We start from the raw sequence: 21,557 nt of genomic DNA on the forward strand, positions 1-21,557 counted from the left end.
CGCCTGCAGACTCTCAAAATCTGGAGCATTCCTTCAAACCCTCGATAACCCGATAGTAACCAATTCATTAGTGAACGCATTGTCGCACAATTGAAAAACTGTTTTTACAGGCCGGTAAAAACACCATCCAATCATAATGAAGTCACTGGATGGTGATGCATCCATCAAACTGCCACTAGTCGCACATGCTCAGCCAATCCAACGTTATGGCAGAAAAGGAGCCAACAACAGGTGTCTTTGGGAAAAGCTACTGCGGAGAATCAGGCTGATGCAGAGCGATCCAAGACCAGAGTGAACATCGGTGCTGCGTTTGAACGCTGGCGACAACTGAACGCCCACAAAGGGCTGCGAAGACATGACATGGTGGCTCTGGTTCTACTGGACCGGTAGTTTGTGAACGCTTGAGCTCGTGAATCCGTGTTGGTCGCGCGTTCCTGTGCTCTGGAGGCGTGGCTTCCCAGGGATGTCTGAAGAAAGGGGCGTGGACTTTTGAATTCAAAATGTACTCGAACTGTTTTTCCAGGATCTCCAACACTAGCTAAAAACTGTAGCTCGAGTGGAGCTCACCTGCAGTCAGGTGTGTAAGGTGTTTGGAGAAAGACCTCAGTCATGTCTGCTGACAGTGAGCCAAACCATCTCATCTACACACTTCACTTGGGAGTCCACATCTCATACTGACACTGGAGCTGCAACTAACCATTATTTCCACAGTCAATTCATCTGTTTTCTCGGTTAATCTAGTCCTTGTTTAGTCTGTAAAACGTCACAAAAGGTTGACAAATGTGGATCAAACCTGGAACTGATGATGTTCTCAAATGTCTTGTTTGGTCCACAAAATCAAAATGATTCAGTTTGAATGATTTCTTTGTCATATGGAGCAAAGAAAGCAGAAAATATCACATCTAAGAAGCTGAAGAATCTGAGAAAACTGATGAATTGATTATAAAAATAGACTCATAATCGTTAATCGATAGCCCTAACTGATACAGAGCTGAGCACATGGCGTAGCGGTGGATAGCAATGTTGCCTCACAGCATGAAGGTCACTGCTTGAGATCCCGGTTCAATCAAGGGTCTTTCTGTGTGGAGTTTACATGTTCTCACACGTGTGTGTTATTTCGACCCTACGTTCGCTAGGATTGGATCCAACTCCCCACGAGAAGCGGTAGAATAATTGAAATAAATGAATGACACAAAGCTCATGGTATGACATTTCTGAGGCCAGACTGAAGACAAAGATGCTGCAGCTGCAACTGTTAAATAAAGTAAAAATAAAAGGTTTACCTTGCAAATAGACAGATTTATGGTTTCCATCGAGCCCTTTTTGTGAGTATAAACACAGACAATTGTAACATAAAGTACAGTAAATGTGAATGAATGTAACAGAAACAGAGCTCGTGACTGGAACATCCCTCCAGCCTCTACTGTTCACTGCAGTGGGAAAACATGTACAGTATGTGAGGACAGAATAAACACTTCCCCGACTTTGCAACAAGCAAATATTACTGCAATAATAACAATAGAGAGGAAGTAGCGACGCAACGAGAACATGAATCAGCAGCTACTGTCTTTATTTGTGTCTTCATCTGTGGTGAGCTGGGTTTTTGCACCAACCACTGGTTATCTCGACAAAGTAACTCCTTAACATTTGTGTTCCTACTCACTACGGTAACAACACACTATGTTACTTCATAAAACTAATTCTTTGACTCTACTTTACTTTGTTATTTGTTTTTCTGGCAACTTTTACTCCACTACGTTTCCTAACTTACTCTGTTACAGTTTTCACCCATTCACACATTCACACGCTGCAACATGGGGTTAAGTGTCTCGCTCAAGGACACATATAGACTAGCAGAGTCAGGAATGACTCAATTCTCCCTTTAAAGGTACTTAAGACTGGCAAACGGTAAACTTGTGCATATTATTGTTGAAATTGAACTTGTTTTTCTCAAGAAATTTGAGGTTTGTTCATAATTTGCTTTGTAAAAACATACCTCATTAATTCTAAAATCTTTTTATTATGCTATTATTTTACTGGTCCGGCCCACTTGTAATCAAAGTGGGCACCGTTGACACCCCGACCATACAGCGACCCTCATGTGGAGGACAGAGCGGCAGAAAATGGAGGGATGGATGCTAATGAGAGCACGAGTTGAAGCGTAAGATATCCCAGAGATTTTGTTTACGAGACAGAAGTAGTGAACAGAGACAGAGACAGAGACGTTTGACTGACCTTCTTAAACAGGCGGATGACGTCCTCGCTGATCTGGGCCAGACGGAGGATGACATTGTTGGTGTAGATGTCACTGAGCGTGGCGTGGTCACGGCTGTCACGCCTCGTCTGGTTCAGCACCAGGTACCAGCAGTTTACTGAGGACAGCAGGTGCTGGTCTTTCCTGTCAAACAAACAAAACAAGGAAGACATGATCTGTTAAAGAATCTCGTGTTGTGATGTAACAAAGTAGAAACTTCACATATCTGTACTTGACTTTTACCACGTTTCCTAAATAAAAGGTGTACTTTTACTCAGCTGTTTCAAACCGCGAGCTCGCGAGCTCGCGAGCTCGTGGAGTTAAACCGCAGATTTCGTCTCCAAGTTGAATTGAAACATAGTGTGAACACAGTCTAGAGTTATTAAGCTTTTACTGTTAAGAAAACTATTCCAAATTGTAACTGCTCACTTTGTTTACATACTTTTACGACTTAAGTACATTTTATATCAGAAAGTTACTTTTGATACTTAAGTACAGTAAATGTCAGGTACTTTAAGACTTTGACTTCTACCAAAGTGAACACAGTCTTCTTCCACATCTAACTGCTCACACACGCCACACGTTTCCTTTCTATGCTCCACCACACTCTAACGCTGCAACACTTAAGTGAGGAGTCAGTGGGTTAAGTGTATAACGCTGGGGAACACAAGGGCTCTCGTTGATGCATAATCAGTTTAAACCGTCTCAGCCTGAGGGGCTTTCAAATATAAAGACCGAGGCAAATAGACACACACACACACACACACGATCTCGTCAAGGCCGTACGCACGTCTGGATGTTATCTGAGCATTAATCAATCAACCGAAGCCAGAAACAAAGAGAGAGGGAGGGGAATCAGAGCAGAGGAGGAGTTTAACTGTGGAGCAGAAAGACGACATGAAGATCAGAGAAGCCTCCATAACGTTAATCACATCTAATGACGTTGATCTCATGTTACTGCAGAGTGCCGTCTCCATTATTCCTTCACTTAACGCTGCACCAAACACACTTCAATCAGGCCGACGGGATACGAGCACCATCCCATCATTTATTACTGGAACTATGCGTCTTCAAAATGAAACTGGTGTCCTGAGATGGACTCTTTCTTCTTCTTCTAACAGACAATTCAATTTATTTGGAGCTAATTTCATTGTCCATTCATTTCATTGTCCTGGAGAAAACAGGGCATATTTTCAGTCAGAAAGTGCTATATACACATTATATTGTTCATTACTTTACTTTACTACATATTTGACTTACTTGTTTGAGTTATTGCATAAAATGCAGGAAAAAGAGTTCTCCAGTTTCCTCCCACAGCCCAAAAACATGCAATATGGGGATTAGGGGATTAGACACTCTAGACTGACCATACTGTAGGGTCACCAGATGCCCCCATTGGCACCTGGTGACCCTACCTGGTGATAAAGCAGTAGAAGATGGACGGATGGAAAAGTAACTAAGTATAAATAAATGAACACCAGTTCTGATTAGGACAAGATATCATCGGGATTAGCGTTAAATATAATGAGTAATAATAAGTGTCTTTACTTATTTATTCATTTATTTATTTGTTTAAAAGGCGGATAAAAAGCCAAGCATGCGTCTTGATGTCCAATATCACTGAGCCTGGCATTTAGTTACGTCGTCGAGTTTACTGCTTCTGCTCCGGAGGTTTCACCGATAATCATTTCTCCAGGAATAAGGCAGATAGTAACCATCTCATCACCAGGATATTACTTGAGAAATAACATAATATTACTGTCATAATATCTGCTTATTTTCACCATTGTTATAACGTGGAAGAACATTTCCTGCCTATGTTAATGTCGTAAAAACAAATGTTTATGCTGGGAGATTATATTTGCCGTGTCTGACAGATCTGTTAAATAACGCGGGGGAGATTTTCACGAACAACGGAGGATTGGATGTAGAACACATTTCTCCTTCACGCCCTCAGGGACGGCCCATTTCCACTGTCTCACCATCCTTCACTTTGTACCAGTTCTGCTTGACTGACCTATCTGCCTGCCACACAGCTCTTTGCTGTATAATTGCTGTTTGTGGTCGAGAGATTTCAGGGGAGAGAAAGAAGAAGTAAAAAGTACTTCTACTCTCTGCTGATGCCTGAAATGTCCCTGAGCTCTAACGCTCTCACCTTTTAATCATCACCTTGTCACCCAGACGCTGCTCACTGTAATCCTCAGCTCTAAAAGGACCTGCGCTTCCTAATATGCAGATAATAATCCTTCAGCTTAAGTCACTTGTCCTTTCATGTTAACGACGTGTTTCGCTCGAGTAAAAGCACGAGGAAGGTTATTGACTTCCTGTGCCACACTGACTGTGTTTTATATGGAACACACACACACACACACACACACACACATGTCAAAGCCACTGTGATGCTGAGGTGAAAACCTTTACAGGAGAAGAGATCAATAAAGTTATTGGGATATGTGTCAGAATAACCGTAACCCTTTAACACCGAGCGTATCGTAGACGGCACACGTTTGCGTGAACGTATTTACGCGACGGTTTGTGCCATCGGAAAAAATCTGACGGTTTCTGAAAGTGGAGTCGTTGCACGTCCAAGTCAGTGTGTGGTTATTACGGTAATTTCACTCGCGCTGTTGCACGAAGCCGGCGAATCAGCGTCTTTGTCACCAGAGAGCAGAGAGTTGTACATAGTTTCCATTTGGACTTTGAGACAAAAACTCAAACAAACGTGATTTCAAATTTCAAATTTAACACGCAAAATCTGGTGTTCGTGTACAGCTACAGTGTTTTTTTAACTGTTTGTTTTTCTTCATCTTAAATTCTTAATACACTCAATACATACGCAGTAAATTGTAAACAACTGCCAGATATTTTACAGTTATTCTGGTTATTTTCGGGCCCTTTTTATAGTTAAAATAAGCAACGGACATTTTGAGGCTTAGGTGTTAAAGGGAGGCCCATTTTTCCAGAATAACTTTCAATATCTGGCAATTATAAACAATTTACTGCATGTTAAAATAGTGTATTAACAATTTAGGACGAAGAAAAAGAAAAAGCTTTATCTTAAAAAAACCTATAAAATGATAGTGTCACACACAGCAGACAGTGTTCAGTGCATTTGCATGTTTTAGAGAGTGCGACGGGAGAATTCAAACACAATTACTAAACAGTTTTGACGGGACAGAACGTGTTCAGGTGAATATCATGATAACTCGGGATGGGTCAAAATCACTGGATCAGATATCCGACAGATAAAAATGTAAAATACAATACAATACAAAAAAATCCAATATATATCGTGAGGTTCACTATGAACAGACTGTTTGCTTAACAATATTTGTTACACGGTTGGAGAATTATTATGACTCGACACAAATGTGTCGTTACCGGCTTCACAGATGTGTCATAAATCAATATCGGTATCCGTAGATCCTTAATAATAATATAACACAGCTTACAGCAAATGTAAAAAAAGAAAAGGGTCGTCTGAAAGCATTTCATTTCCACTTTAAAAAACCGTGAACATAAAAACCAAGTGTAGCTCCTCAACTTGCTTTATGGCAGCAGAGATTATCTGTCGCAGCTCTGACACTGAGGCAACAAAACTCATTTCTCCATCTGTGGCGTTTCTTTAAAAAAAGAGAGAGAAACCACTTCTCTTTACTGATTTCCTGTAAAAACAGCTGAATATCACACGGAGGGGTCTGCGGGTCAATTAATCCAGAGGGCTTCAAAGAAAAGGGCTTGAGTTTTGTATGGCTCTGTGCCCCCTGTATTTATACACAGGATATCATTAACATGCAGGAGGCAAACGATGAGCTCTCAGAGTCTCTGGAGGGGCGAGGAGGAAGAGGAGGAGGAGGAGGAGGAGGAGGAGGAGGGAGTGAGTGCAGCTTTCTCTGGCATCTATTACATCTGCCTCATCCAGCAAAGCAGGATCTGAATCTGTATCCACTGGTTCAAGACTCTTCTGCTCTGTGACACAGAAACGTACTAAATGCTCAATAATCTCAATCAGAAAGAACTGTATACGTGATATTGTTCATTACTTTCACCATATTTGAGTTCGTGTCATAAATAACACAGAGACAAACACAAATGAACTCTTCTTAAAAATACAAGCACAAATAATAATATTCAGAGCAGGAAATAAGTGACTTCCAAATAAAATGAAGACGCTGTTTTCAGAGAGACGAGCGGGAAAGAATCTAAAATTAAAAATGCAGTGTGTCAGGACAACTTTCAAAAAGTATGTGTGCTTCAATCTCAGGGGGTTAAATTATGGATAACTAATGATGAATTAAAGCAGATTAAAAACCTAAATCAAAATAAAATACATATTTTAAATCAACACAAGGACGAAGAACGGCAGTTTAATCCAGGACGGCGGTGACGAACTAAGAACTTTGTAAAAAATGCTATAAATATTTGGTATATTTGGGATGAAGTAGTGTATGAATTGAGATGCATGTAATAGGAATGGGGGGAATAGGTACATATATAAGTTTATACTTCTGCATACTCCTATCTATCTATCTATCTATCTATCTATAACATGAAGAATGGAAAACCAAAAGATTCCATGCATGACTGGAGAATACCAGATCCTCTGATTGGAGGATAAATTGAGAACAAACTGTCTCCACACCCTCAACAATCAAAATAAGCATTATACAAAACACAAATATCGCAGCAGCAGCAGCAGCAGCAGCAACAGCAGCAGCAGCAGCAGCAGCAGCAGCAGCAGCAGCAGCAGCAGCAGCAGCAGCAGCAGCAGCAGCAGCAGCAGCAGCAGCAGCAGCAGCAGCAGCAGCAGCAGCAGCAGCAGCCAGGGTTTCCAAAGGGAAGTGTGCAAACCAGGACTCTGCTCTGAGAAGCCTCTAATCCCCTACACACACACACACACACACACACACACACACACACACTGCTCGCCTGCTTATCAATGAAAGAGCCGAGGAGAAGGAGGAGAAGGAGAAGAAGGAGGAGAAGGAGCCAAACAGTTTCAAAAGACAAGAAGCACCATGAGCACATGTCACCCGCTTTGCCATTCAAATTTCGCCTTGACCCCCTTTTCAAGCGCGGCTTCAATATGTTCCATTGGTGATTTACATATCATTTTGCCGTTTTCCCTTTTGTGTGAGTGTGTGTGTGTGTGTGTGTGTGTGTGTGTGTGAGTGTGAGGTTCACACTGCCAACATTTGATAGTGAACAGCTGCACAGACGCAGCAGCCAGAGCAGCTCAGAGCAAAAACGACTGCATCACCGAAGAGGAGACGTTAGTCTGACACTCAAACTGCAAACCAGCTCATCCAGTGATTGTGTACATGATGGATGTTTGTCAATTTGGGAAAAAGATGCAAGACTTAAGACAGAGAGAGAGACCATGTAACCTTTTTCCCCTGCAGACGACGACGGGGAGGAGGAGCAGCAGCAGCAGCAGCAGCAGCAGCAGCAGCAGCAGCAAAACAGCACCAGAGGGGATAAAAGCCATTTAACCAAATAGTAACCAGGTGGCAACGAGTCGTGATGTCACCCGTCCATAAGAATATGAGCCTCCCATTTTGAAGCCTGGAGATTCACGATTTAGTGAATCAGTGCCATTTTAGTGTATCGCTGTCGGTTCCGCGCACATGTGCCGTACTTTAACATCTATTTCCCTCTAAATGGGAAAACAATTTACAAAAACAACAGCATGTCCTACTGAAGGAGACCTGGAACCAGCAGATGAGTCCATAAACCCTTAGAACACAGAGCGTTGTGGCTGCTTTTTCCATTACTATGTTTAAACATACAGTAAATACAGAATGTGATATAGAGTTGTTTTTATCTTTCTTTTCCAGCACAACTTGAGCAGAACTTGAGTGAAATTTGTGAAATACGTCACAGTTCAAAGTTCACTCAGCTCGTTTTTATGAACAAAGAAAAAGAAAAACTAATTTTGTGACTTCTTCACTATTTTGTCCTTTTACATAGTTTCCATTTGTCTGGCCTGTTTTTGGACGTTGGACACAAATGTTCGATCTGTCCAGGATGTGATCCGCCATCACCCTATGTCAGCTGAGATTGGCACAGCTTCCCCCGCGACCCTCTTGTGGAGGATAAAGCGGTAGAAGATGGATGGATGGATGGTTTTCTGGCAGCTCCACATCAAACCAATCACACAAACAGGAGCTTCCTCATATCTGATATAATCAGAATTCATAAAACCTTTCCTGAAGCGCTCGAGTTTAAGCTCCTTTATCAAACAAGATCCCGTCTCTTCCTCTTCTTCATCACTGACTGTGTTTCTTTTCCTTTTTTCTTTTTATTCAGTGTGTAAATGTCTGAGCCCGAGCTCATAATTGCCCCTCCCCCCGTCTCCCAAATAATGTATTCACTCATTGAACTTATAGAGAAGGTGGGTCAAAATGAATCCTCGGAATGGTTCATTCCGTGCCACTGTGAACGGTCGATGTGCGACAGGGTGTCAGTTTGGTGCTCGTCATTAGAATCATGATAAATGCATTGTGACGGCGGCGTTTCTTCCATATTCAAAACAGGAAATGGACAAACGCGCGGCTGAGCGAACAGAGACGTCCTTTAGAAACGAGCAGCTGCGACTTCATCAAATGAAAATCACACAATATTATGCAAAAAAAAAGAAGAGAAAAAGATGTGGCTCTGTGAACAAGAAAATGTCTCCTCCTCCTCCTCCTCCTCCTCCTCCTCAATCGCTCAGTTACACACAGAGAAATATTTGGACACTACTACAAGTCCTGCCTTATCTCTCACAGACAGGTTACTCTCTATATATCAATATTGCATGAGCCGTCTGTGTGTGTGTGACAGACGGGAGCTATTTTAATGTGCTACATGATAAATGAATCTCGCTGCCGACGCATAATTAAAAACAAGTTAGCTGTCGTGTCTTAGGAAGTGTGAATGTGTAATTGAAAGGACGCGGTGCGCTATCCTGGCATGGCAAGTAAAGTAAAGTAAAGTAAAGTAGCAGAAAGAAGAACCTCATTCACTCTGTCAGGAAAGTAAAGTAAAGTAAAGTAAAGTAAAGTACAGTTAAGTAAAGGAAAGCATTTGTTTCACTGTGGCAAATTAAGCAAAGTGGAAATACAGCAGAATCATCCTTGGTGGGTTCGCTGCGGTGAAGCCGTGTAGCTGCAGTAGCTGTAAATCACGATGGCATTCGGCTCGGCTAATGAATCTGCACCGAGAGGGTTCAGCACACTGTAGCCTGTGATACACACACACACACACACACACACACACACACACACGATGTCCCACAAAAAGGTAGAAGTATCAGTGACAGTTTTGTGTTTACGCCTGAGCACAGCGAGGCAGCCACAGGCACCACCACAACGATGCCAATTAAAGGGGTTTTTAATTGGACAGAGTAAAAGGGGCGTGTCACTCTGGCAGCTGATTACAAAAGATTTGATGTGGCCTGTTCACACGGGGAGTAGAGACTACGGCACCGGGATGCTTATGTCCGTTTTAATTATACCATATTCTAACTTGTACATCCGTTTAAAGCAGGGGTGTCAATCAAAAGCAGTCTGATCTCAAGGGGGCCGGACGAGTGAAAGAATAACCTGTAAACAACAGGAACTCCAATGTTTTCTATTAGTTTTACGTGTAATGAAAGAGGTACAAAAAAAAGGTCTGGTGGGCCGGTTCTGGCCCGTGGGCCGTATGTTTGACGCCCCCCTGCTTTAAAGAGCGTTTGGATTGGAGCGATTGTTAAACGGGACCACTTTACATGCTTAGAAATGTACAGTTTAACAAATCTTTGATTAAGAATAGGAGCAAGTCCACCTGTGACGATCTTCACTGTGCGGTTGTCATGGTAACAGCAAAATAGCACAGAAGTAGTAAGTGAGAATGGCAGGCTAATTGTCACGACCACACGTGCTGTGACAGGACCTCACCTCATGTTCAGACACAATCACCCGTTTGTGAACGTTTCAGCAATTAGAGCGGCAGCCAATTATGACTGAGTGACATCTGCACAAAAGAAGCCTTTGTTACAGGAGTTAACAGATTAAATTAATCTGAGATCTCACTGCTGTTTGAACTTCACCGGGAATCGGAGCGATAACAGAGATGAAGGACAGTGTGTGGAGTGTCAGTGTACTCGTGCATCAGTCCTCCACGTGAACGTACCCTGTGGGTTGCTCTTTTACATATACATATACATAAAATGTGTATATATATATATATACACATATATATGTATATATATGTATCTATACACATTTTATATACACAAATATTTTGATAATCGATAATCGTTTTTTTTTTCATGATTAAAACAAGATTTCTGATTGTTTCAGCTTCTTAAATGTGAATCATTTCTTCATTTCTTTGCTCTAGATAACAAAGAAATCATTAAACGTGAATCACTTTGGTTTGTGGACAAAACAAGACGTTTGAGGACAAGACTTTTCCAGGTTTCACGAACACTGCTCAACATTTTTTCAAGGTTTTCTAATATTCCAAAAGGATTCATCGAGAAAATAATCCACAGATTAATCAATTAAGAAGCTGCAGCTGTAGACACAGCACAACATTAATGTGGGCTGGACCTCACAGACCTGCTGATTTGGTGGCGTATACTGTTTGTGCAGGAAAACATAGCACACGTGTTTGTGTTCACACCTAGTTAGTGTTGTGATCAGCCTGTTAGCACCAGGCATGACCACGGCCTGTGTGTGTGTGTGTGTGTGTGTGTATTGAGAGATGTTGTCTCGGTTGCTCAGTGTGCCGTGACCTTGGCAGCGTTAAGTGTAATATTATTAGAACATGTGTCTGATGTACAGCTGCTTTTTCCAGCACCTGCCTCTCACAGCGAGGATTAGATCAGCTGTACAGTACAAAGGTTAATCCACTGAGTCACAGCAGAACCACGAGTACGTCTTCTATTATCCACAGTGAAGAGAAGAAAGCCTCCACTGATACAGCTGGGTTCATTTATGCAGTCTAATTGTCACCCTCTTCTCTCTCACACACACACACACACACACACACACACACACACACACACACACACACACACACACACACACACGTTCGACATTCATGACATGAGGGGACATTGCATTGACTTACATTCATTTCCTGGAGACTTACTCTAACCATAACCACAATTACTACTGGCCTAATCCTAATCCTAACCCTAACCCTAATCCTAATCAATCTCAGCCTAACCTTAAAACATACCTTCACCTTAAAATGTAGTAATTTATGTTATGGGGACTTGCTTTTTGTCCCCACAAGGAAGACAAGTCCCCATAATGTGACTGTGTAAACAGGTTTAGGTCCCCACAACATTAGTAATACCTGGACACACACACACACACACACACACACACACACACACACACACATTGCAAACAGTGATTTTTGTGTTAACAAATGAACAAAAAGTCTGAATAACTGTGACAGACACGTCTAACAAAATCACTAATATTCCGCCAGACTGGGTACGACTGGCGACTCGGTAACGCTCAACCTTTCGTGAACCGGATCTATCAATAACCTATTCCCCTCCTCGCCTGAGGCGGCGCTGCATGAAGAGTTACTGAAGCAGAAGACGAGACAAACGATAAACAATCATCTGTTGGTTAACGCAGGACAAATGTTAAAAGCAAAACATCTTCCAGAGCTTTGACCTCGTTCTCTCTCTCCACGTCTGACCACGAGCCATTTCTCCCGGCTGTCGTTCTACTGTACAAGCGCGTATGTTTTGTTTGTTTTTACCCACAATGCCCTGCGCTGTAGTCCACTTGAAGCGAACCGAGAGCTACGAGACCAGAGTTTCTTTGATCAAGAGCTTTAGTTGTGCGTTCACACCTCCCCAAACGAACCAGACTTTCCAGGCAATACGAACGAGGGTTCGATGAAGAAGGAGCTGCTGTGAACGGACCCTAAAACTACCATGATTAAGGATCAGGGAGTCATTGTGCTGGGTGGATCACATGGCCAATAACCCCAGTATGTGCCCTTTTTTAGTTAGTGTATGTACTGTATCTGGGTCTTTACATTTCCTCCCAAATATACAGGGATTTCTATGAATGCAGATTGTGGAGAGTGTCTTCTGGTTGAGTTTTCAGCCGATCAGCAGAAAGTGAGAGACGCGCACTGCTCGTCCTGCCTCAAAAAAATATGACTTGAAATTGGAAAAAATGTTTGAAACGTTTGACTACGACATAGTGAACAGTGGTGTCGATTCATACCAGACATGTGCTGACAGATCACAGCTGGGTGGGTGTTCGTGCTGAGCTCAATTCCATGCCCCACCTGAGTCATGTACCAATGTGTCAGTGTTCATTTGTACACCGACGATCCCTCTTATCCTTCACCGCTGTAGGTTTTTAATATTTCCTCCCAGGGCTGCAAATATAAATGGGTGAAGACCTCATGCAAAGAAATCTAAATGTCCCCGTCGTCTTTGTGTTTTGCCTCCACAGGCTCTTTCTGTCAGTAAATGTAACCTTTTTTATTTACAATAATCTGTATTCGTTATTGAATTTTTCCAACTGTGAAAATGTATGAACCCTTTAACACCAAGCGTATCGCAGACGACACGTTTGCACAAGCAATTACGTGACGGTTTGTGCTATCGGAATAAATCCAGCAGTTTTTGAAAGCTGACAAGTTGCAAGTCAAAGCTGACGTGTGGTTATTATGTTTAATTTCACTCGCGCTGGTGCAGGAAGCCGGCGAATCAGGGACTTTGTCACAAGAGATGAGAGCGTTTTCCATTTTTTGGCCTGTTTTTGCACATTGAGACAAAAACTCAAACAAATGTTATTTTAAATATGTTTCATACTGTTCAAATTTCTAATTTAACACGCAAAATCTAGTCTTCATGTAAAACTACAGGGTCAGTTTTAAACTGTACAATACACTATTTTAACATGCAGTAAATTGTAAATGATTGCTAGTTATTGAAAGTTATTCGGGAAAAATGGGCAAAAGCACTTACTCACAGCACATTTTCTGGCCTTTTTATGGTTAAAATAAGCAAAGACGGACATTTTGAGGCTTACGTGTTAAAGGGTTAGGCCAAAAAAATGTAAACACACACACAGTACCAATTATATGGTGGCCTGTTCTGTTTATGTGAATACACCGCCATCTTAGACAAATTACACAGAGTTTAATTTAACATTGACATCCACATTGACCCCGTTCCCAGTTTTCTGCCCCGACGCTGCACATTCTGCCACATAATGAGTGAAATTTAAAACATAATGAAGCATAGAGCTTCACTCGGAGCTTCACTTCCATCACATTCGGTGCTAAATTACAACATCGCAATAGCTGTCGCTGAATTGTGGTGTCTTTAACTTCTTTAATGAGCTGTGTCCTTATCATCACATGATAACATCTGACCTTTGGAGGCATCATTAAAGTCTTTGACTTGACTGTAATAATAGATATTCCCTTTAGGTACAGAAGCACAAGAGCCTCATTTGTGGCACAGACTGGTTGCTCGCAAGCTAACTAGCAAGACAGACAGACAGACAGCAATTGTTTAAGCTAACTTTAAGCTAGCAGACAGACAGACAGACAGACAGGAATAGTTTTATCTAACTTTAAGATAGCAGACAAATAGTTTTTAAGATAGCAGACAGAGACAGCATAGTTTTAGCTAACTTTAAGATAGCAGACAGACAGCAATAGTTTTAGCTAACAGCAAGCTTTAGCTAACAGATAGCAGACAGACAGACAGCAATAGTTTTAGCTAACTTTCAGCAAGCAGACAGACAGAGAGCAATAGTTTTAGCTAACTTTCAGCAAGCAGACAGACAGACAGCAATAGTTTTAGCTAACTTTAAGATAGCAGACAGACAGACAGCAATAGTTAGCTAACTTTAAGATAGCAGACAGACAGACAGCAATAGTTTTAGCTAACTAACAGACTTAGCAGACAGACAGACAGCAATAGTTTTAGCTAACTTTAAGATAGCAGACAGACAGACAGCAATAGTTTTAGCTAACTTTTTAAGATAGCAGACAGACAGACAGCATAGTTTTAGCTAACTTTCAGCAAGCAGACAGAGAGCAATAGTTTTAGCTAACTTTCAAGCACAGACAGACAGCAATAGTTTTAGCTAACTTTAAGATAGCAGAACAGACAGACAGCAATAGTTTTAGCTAACTTTAAGATAGACAGACAGACAGCAATAGTTTTAGCTAACTAACTTTAGCAGATAGTTTTAGCTAACTTTAAGATAGCAAACAGACAGACAGCAATAGTTTTAGCTATCAACATGCAGTTGATATGACATAACATAAAAAATATCAAAATGCGACAATAACGCACAATTGTCGAAATGACACTTGAGCATTCACTCACTTGAACTGCTGATGTTCCCTCGAGCTGCGGATCTTGGAGGAGAACCTCTCGGCGAGTTTCTCTAAGCTGCGAGAGTACTCCAGCTCGATCTCGGCTTTGCGGCGAAAGAACTCCTGCAGGTCCTGCAGCAGCTGGATACGAGACTCCGACTGCTGCTCCAGGCATTTGAACTGCTCCACCAGCTGGTTACGGATCTCTGTTCAGATCAAAAACGTCAAGACAGAATTTACATCAGTCAGCTGTTTTCATTGCCGTCATAACAGCATCACACAACACGCCCTGATGGGAAAACATTACATTACATGTCATTAAAACAGAGCAACAAACACGCTGCGTTATTGTAACGTACACTTTACAATATGGAGATAGAATGATATATTTCTGGGCATCTGTGTGTAACACTGCAAAACTGCATTTGTTTGTGTGTGTGTTTCAGATTTCAGATGATATTTAAAAACTGGAAATAGGAAATCCCAGAATCGTTTGCAGGTTTCCCAACAGCAATGAAAAGAATCTGAGAGCAGGAACAACCACTGAGGCTCCGAGCCAAACCGACACGATGACCCTTTGTTTATGACCTCTCATAAGTGTCTCCTCTGTGAGAAGCTAATGCACTCCCCCTTTTCTTACAGCAAGCACAAGGAGCAGCATTTCCCCTTCAGAGGAACCTGACACTGCCGGGCAGACTGACTGCAGCTCCTTCGTGCCAGTGGGAAGCCATGGAAGAAACCTGATTCCTCTTTGTAGTGCTGTCATCAGCAGCAACGATGCCTGCACACAGGAAAAGAGAGCGAAAGGCCCGACTCTGCAGAACAAAATCCTGATCGAAGGAGTCGCAGTAAACACCGTCAGTTGGTGTCGTTTCTCCAAAATGAAAGAAACCTCCGGAAAAAAAAACCAGCTTCCTGAATTAGAAACGAATATGTTTCTCATAAACCGAGACGCTCTCCTGTCACTTAAACAGCTTCTCTGCAGCTAAATCTAATGACAAGAACATAAGATGAGAACAGAACCGGCTGCAGTTTGATCTGTGTGCTTTAATGGCTTCAACTTTTTCTTGTAATGTTGAGAAATGCCTTCAAATAACGTAACTACAACACATTTATGATGTACAAAGAATTATGAATATTATTTGGCTGCAGTTTGTGTGTTCTGGTTTGACACAGAAATGCACTCGAAAGCATCTAAACTTCCAAAATGTAAAGCAATTTAAACGCCGAAAACAATCCGTATATCTGAGCCGCTGCAGTGACCGAGCAGTGCTGTTGAACTGCTGACTGACTGGTGAAACCACAGCAGTGACACACACACACACACATGGGTGTAATGTGGTCACCCAAAGACCTCGTATCCTCCTCCTCGAGGATACACAGTATACCGGGGGGGAAGCGGCGATGCTGGGCAGGGTAGACCTTTTCTCTCGCTGTGATGTCGTGCCGCCGGCCTCGGCCTGGAACCCAATGCTTCACTCTGTGGTTAACCATTGTCCCAGCCCTCCCCTTTATCCAGGGGCCTCCCTCTGCCTCAAAGCAGCGAGGGCTTAAAGCACAGTTATTAGCAGACGCTCTGAACCGGGAGCTCAGCGACAGACATCGCGTATGTTCTCTGTTTTTGACGAGGAGACGCAGCACGGCAGCATTCCAATCAAAAGATGTCCTTTTAACACAAAATATGAACTCTCAGCTACACAGCTCTGCTTCTGACAGGCGAGTGTGGAAAAATAGGTCACACACACACACACACACACACAGCAAACGTGGTGTGTGTGTGTGTGTGCTCTTCCCTCTGAGAAACCATGAGCAATTGGAGAATGATTCCCTAAGTATTCCCAGCTCTTTGATTTGCTGTGGTTTATTCAAAGCCAGGGACCCCTCTGTATGTGTGTGTGTGTGCTACAGTAAAAGACTGTTTATTGTTGTGAAAATCAACAAAACAAAGTACAGTACAAGTATACGGCCCTCCTACTAAAAGGGCATTGTTTATAGCACAGCTGGAACAGACAGAGAGAAGTCTGAATGTTGAGACCATCAGCTGATCCGTTTGATCACCATTCAGCATTTCATACCATTCTATATCTACATATATATATTGATATCCATTTTTCTTGGCGCCTCTCACCTCCTGACCGACTTAACATGCATCATGCGACGTCTCTCTGAAACATGGATGCCCCACTTTCAGCTCCGCCGCTCTAGTACAGTATTCTTGATGTCATGTTCACCGCTCAGTCTCACAAACAAAGCCGTCTTTTTCTAAACGAGTTAACGTCACTAATTCATGGAGTGAAAAGGGGAAACTTGCACTATTTCACTACTCCTACTACTTTCAATGTATTTTTGAAGCGTTTCAAACAGAGATTTGATTCCACTGTGACATGATTTAAGATATGTTTGGGCGACCTACTACAAAGTGTTCTAATGAACCGCGTACGACGCGTACGTCTCATTACCGTAACTCCCTAGACCGTTTGCGGTATCTAGAAAATTCAAAAACTATGGACTGGCGATCTGTCCAGGGTGTGACCACCGCCTTTCGCCCCACATCAGCTGAGATTGGCACAGCACCCCCGCGTGTCCTTCATGTCGAGGACAAAGCGGTAGAAGTCAGACAGACGGACGGACAGACGGATGAGAAATAGGTAGCCATTACGGTAGTCCGATCACAGACTAGATTCCTAAACGGTTGAATAACGGCCAGATATCGAAAGTTATCTTGGAAAATGGAGCAGAAAGAGGCAGAAGCACTCACTCATTGAACATGTTTTTCTGACGCGACTACAGCCATAAAATCAATATTAATCCAGGCAGCCTCATTATCTTGACGGTCATAAGAGGGTTAAAGAGAAAAGGGCGAATTAAACCTTTAAAGTTGGCGTTTGATGAAGCACACGGTTATCAGCTGCTGCACAACTACCGAGCGTCGCCTCTGAAGAGATTAAACCATCTGCTTTTGTTGAGGAGGGAGAAGTTATCTTCACGAATGCAGCTGAATTCTTACACGGATAAACGTTAACGTTTTATCATTTGAAACTTCAAGACAGTCACCACAGATATATAAGATTAGGATTTGGGAATATTTTGTTTATTTAGCCCGTCTTTGTTTTGCTCAGTCTAATTTCATTTGAGTTTATAATCCCTGCGATAATCACTTAGAAACCAATGTTTCAAATTTACTGACAGGAGCTTGATGATGTACTCGAGCTTCAGTCTGTAAATCCTTTCACGTGCAGATTACCATCAATAAATACAGTTTTCTGGGGAAAAGAGAGAGAATAATCTGGTGTATAAGAAATCTAGGAAATCTTGACGCTATAGTGAATTTATCCAAACAAAATGAAACAAAACTTCTCAGATAAAGCTTTGTGACATGCATCAGAATGCAGCCTGTTCATAAATACAGTTCATTAAAGTGAAAGTATGTCAGAGTGCATATGTAGACGATATACTACACATTCATGCACAGCATGTGGGGAACGAGCAGCACAAATGCAATTTAACATGAGCAGTGAGATAAACAACCACCTTTAACCTACAGACAGTTTCACTGCATCATTTACAACATGCTGCGTATAAGAGAGCAAGTGAAACTAATAATCACAGACACTAAACTCTCACGACCTCACGGCGACGGATGATCACAAAGAAAAAAATGTTCAATCCACGATGGCGGCCTTCCTGTTGGCTTTAGAGCATAGGTCAAATTGACTTTTTTGACCGTCTCAACCTAATAAACGCGGGTGCCGAGTTTTGTTAATGTACGTTAAACCCGACACCAGATGACATAATAGTCCGTTTTTACCCCCGCCCACAATTTTACACACTTTTTCAAATTTTCTAATTTTGTAAATTTTCATATGTAGAAATTTGCACGTAATTTACACACGGAAATTTTCGCATGTAAATTTTCACACAGAAATTTTTGCATGTAAATTTTCACACAGAAATTTTCACATGTAAATTTTCTTTTTCCTGCTAATAATCTGGACAATGTGTCCATACTTTGATCCTAAAGTTCACTGCTTACTCATAATAAATAAATAAATAAATAAATAAATAAATAGTGTTTTATGACTTGTTTTAGGGCTGCAACTAACAAAAACATGTCAGCAAATGTTGAGAAATGTTGATCAGTGCTTGTCAAACCTGGAAATGATGATCTCAAATGCCTTGTTTGATTTCTTTGTGACATGAAGCAGAAACCAGGAAATATTCACATTTAAGAAGCTGAAAATGAAACACTGAAAGTGATGATCAAAAAAAGTTGACGATGAATTGAGTAATTTATTAATAATTGATTAATTGAGTAATAGTTTCAGTCCTAACTGGTTTATTAATGTGTTAGTCTCACTGTGGTCAGCAGGACTGTCTGACATTCTTATACATATTTCACTTTTTCATGGAAAAAAACTTTGTGGGGGGCACCAAATATCGAAGGGTGCACCAAAAAGCACAGGGCCGGCCCTGCTCACGTCCATACATCATCATTATCAGAGGCCCAATCCTTGAACTGGACACCTGCTCCTCTATAGAATATTTTTAGGGAACATAGAAAGTGAACATTTATCTCCTCACAGAACAGGAAAACCTCAGAAAACAATAGAAGGATGTCGGTGATCCATGAACTTTGACCCACGCTGTCAAACTCCTGCACTGGTCTGGCAGATAGAGTGTGACGTGTCTGACAATGACTGCATCTGGTGCAGAAAGAAAATCATTTTAGTTTGGGTTTAATGAACAATAAACATCTGCTAGAGTGTCACTAAACATGACTAATACTGTGTGCATGAAAAACCTTTCATTTCTCACGCAGATGCCGCGTTTGAGATAGTTGTCAGTCATGCACGTGTGGTTTTTTGAGGGGAGTATATGAGCACGCACAGTAGTCTGTCTATGGTCGAGGTGAGTGATAGCATCTGCAGTTGAGACTTCCTCTGGCTGGGCAGGGTGACTTCCTGTTGGCTTTGTGCATATTTAAATGACATGTAAAATAAATAGTATTTATAATTTACATGATGCATTTTTAGCAGTGATATAAAGTAGCAATAATTGTGCAGAAGTCACAAGATTAGACCATTTTTCTTGTCTTTTTGTTCATAAAAGCGAGCCAAATTTCACAAATTCAATGCAATTTTAAACATTTGGCGGACTTCTTGCTCAGGTGTGTTTATATAGCACATTCTTATAGCCTCTGTATATAGTGTATGTTTAAACATGGTAATGGTGTTCTAAAGGTTAAAATATGAGTCATGTCAGGACACCAGCTGATGCATTGGTGCAGCATTTTCCTGCGAGGTTGTGGTTTAATTGGACCATGTGATGTCTTGACGCAATGAAAATTGGGAGTGCAGGGAACTGAATGAGAGGGAAATTCTGCAGAGCATCCTCGCGACGGCAGGAGAATCCTGGCTGAATAAGGCGGCCGGCTGCCAGAGGAGGAGCAGGAGAGACTCTGCTCTTTTTCACTGCAGGGCAGTAAAGCTAAAATATGGTGCCCACATATAATAATGGAGCGCGGCGGTGAGTGTGGCTTTTCCTGTCGATAATCACGTGCTTATTTATGCATTTAAGGGTTTCAGTGAGCCGTGAATCAGCACGGATTCCATTTTTATGATTTTGGATGTTGATGCAGCATCTAGACACACATGGAATTAGATTTAAGAAGCAAATAAAATATCCATTTCATCATTCAAAAATATTCTATTTTATTGTTTGAAAATACACTTTGTGCCCCCTGATTTGTTTCTTGCACCTTGTTTGCGATTCTTGTCGCTCCAAAACTCAGTAGCCAACAGCAGGGAGCTTCCTAAGGGGTTAGCCCATGGTCAGAATCGCAAAGAACGAATAAGGGAGGGCAAAGAACGAATCAGGGAGGGCAAAGAACGAATAAGGGAGGGAAAGAACGGGGGAGGGCAAAGAAAGGGACTAAGAACGAATCAGGGGCAAAATGAATCAGGGCAAATAACGAATCAGGGAGAATCAGGAGTGCAAGAACGAATAAGGGCGCAAAAAATGAATCAGGAAGCATAAAGAATGAATAAGGGAGCACCAAAAATGAATCAGAGAGCACAAAGAATGAATAAGGGAGCACCAAAAATGAATCAGAGAGCACAAAAAATGAATCAGGAAGCGTAAAGAATGAATAAGGGAGCACAAAAAATGAATCAGGAAGCATAAAAAATTAATAAGGGAGCACAAAAAATGAATCAGGGAGCGCAAAGAACAAGTAAGGGAGGGCAAAGAACGAATAAGGGAGCGAAAGAATGATTAAGGGAGTGCAAAAAACGAATCAGGAGTGCAAAGAATGAATAACGGAGCACAAAAAATGAATCAGGGAGCGCAAAGAACGTATAAGGCAGCGCAAAAAATGAATCAGGAAGCGTAAAGAATGAATCTGGGAGTGCAAAGAATGAATAAGGGAGTGCAAAGAAAGAATAAAGGAGTGCAGAGAATGAATCAGGGAGTGCAAATAACAAGTGTATTTTCAAACAAAAAATCCAATATTTTTGAATGATTAAATCAACATTTTATTTACTTCTTAAAAAGTGTTGTTTGCTTCATGAAAAGTGTTATGGTCATAAATATTGACACAAATCTATTTCCATAGACACACATTCAGACAACGTAGTCCCTGCAGTTTGAGGCCTCTATCGTTCACACAGAGACACGCGACCCTTACACAGACCATAGTTCACCCTCACCGCCCAATCAACGGTTTGATGATACAAGTTCCAGTCACTGAACTAATCCCCCCGACTCCTCTATTCTTTTTTTTTTAATCCTCTTATTATTAATACAATTCTGAATTCACGAGGGCATGTTCCTCCTTGATGTCAGTGCAGGTTGTTCTCTGTCTGTCTGTCTGCCTGTCTGCCTGTCTGTCTGCCTGTCTGCCTGTCTGGTCTGGTCTCTCATTAACCCGGACTGAATGTGTACTCAGAGATAAGAA

At 41.7% G+C, this 21,557-nt stretch overlaps 1 protein-coding gene across 2 annotated transcripts in view; it reads right to left on the reverse strand.

Moving 5' to 3' along the window:
- Window positions 1-21,557, reverse strand: part of srgap3 (SLIT-ROBO Rho GTPase activating protein 3) — a 63,640-nt gene that overhangs the window by 33,564 nt on the left and 8,519 nt on the right. For both annotated transcript variants that reach the window (XM_044023400.1, XM_044023401.1), the window contains exons 2-3: window positions 14,613-14,808; window positions 2,236-2,398 (exon numbers count right to left, since the gene is read on the reverse strand). In XM_044023400.1, coding sequence (XP_043879335.1) covers window positions 2,236-2,398; window positions 14,613-14,808 — 359 coding nt within the window. The remainder of the gene's footprint in view (window positions 1-2,235; window positions 2,399-14,612; window positions 14,809-21,557) is intronic.

This window comes from Solea senegalensis, linkage group LG4 (genome assembly GCF_019176455.1).
Source record: "Solea senegalensis isolate Sse05_10M linkage group LG4, IFAPA_SoseM_1, whole genome shotgun sequence".
Classification (NCBI taxonomy): Eukaryota; Metazoa; Chordata; class Actinopteri; order Pleuronectiformes; family Soleidae; genus Solea; species Solea senegalensis.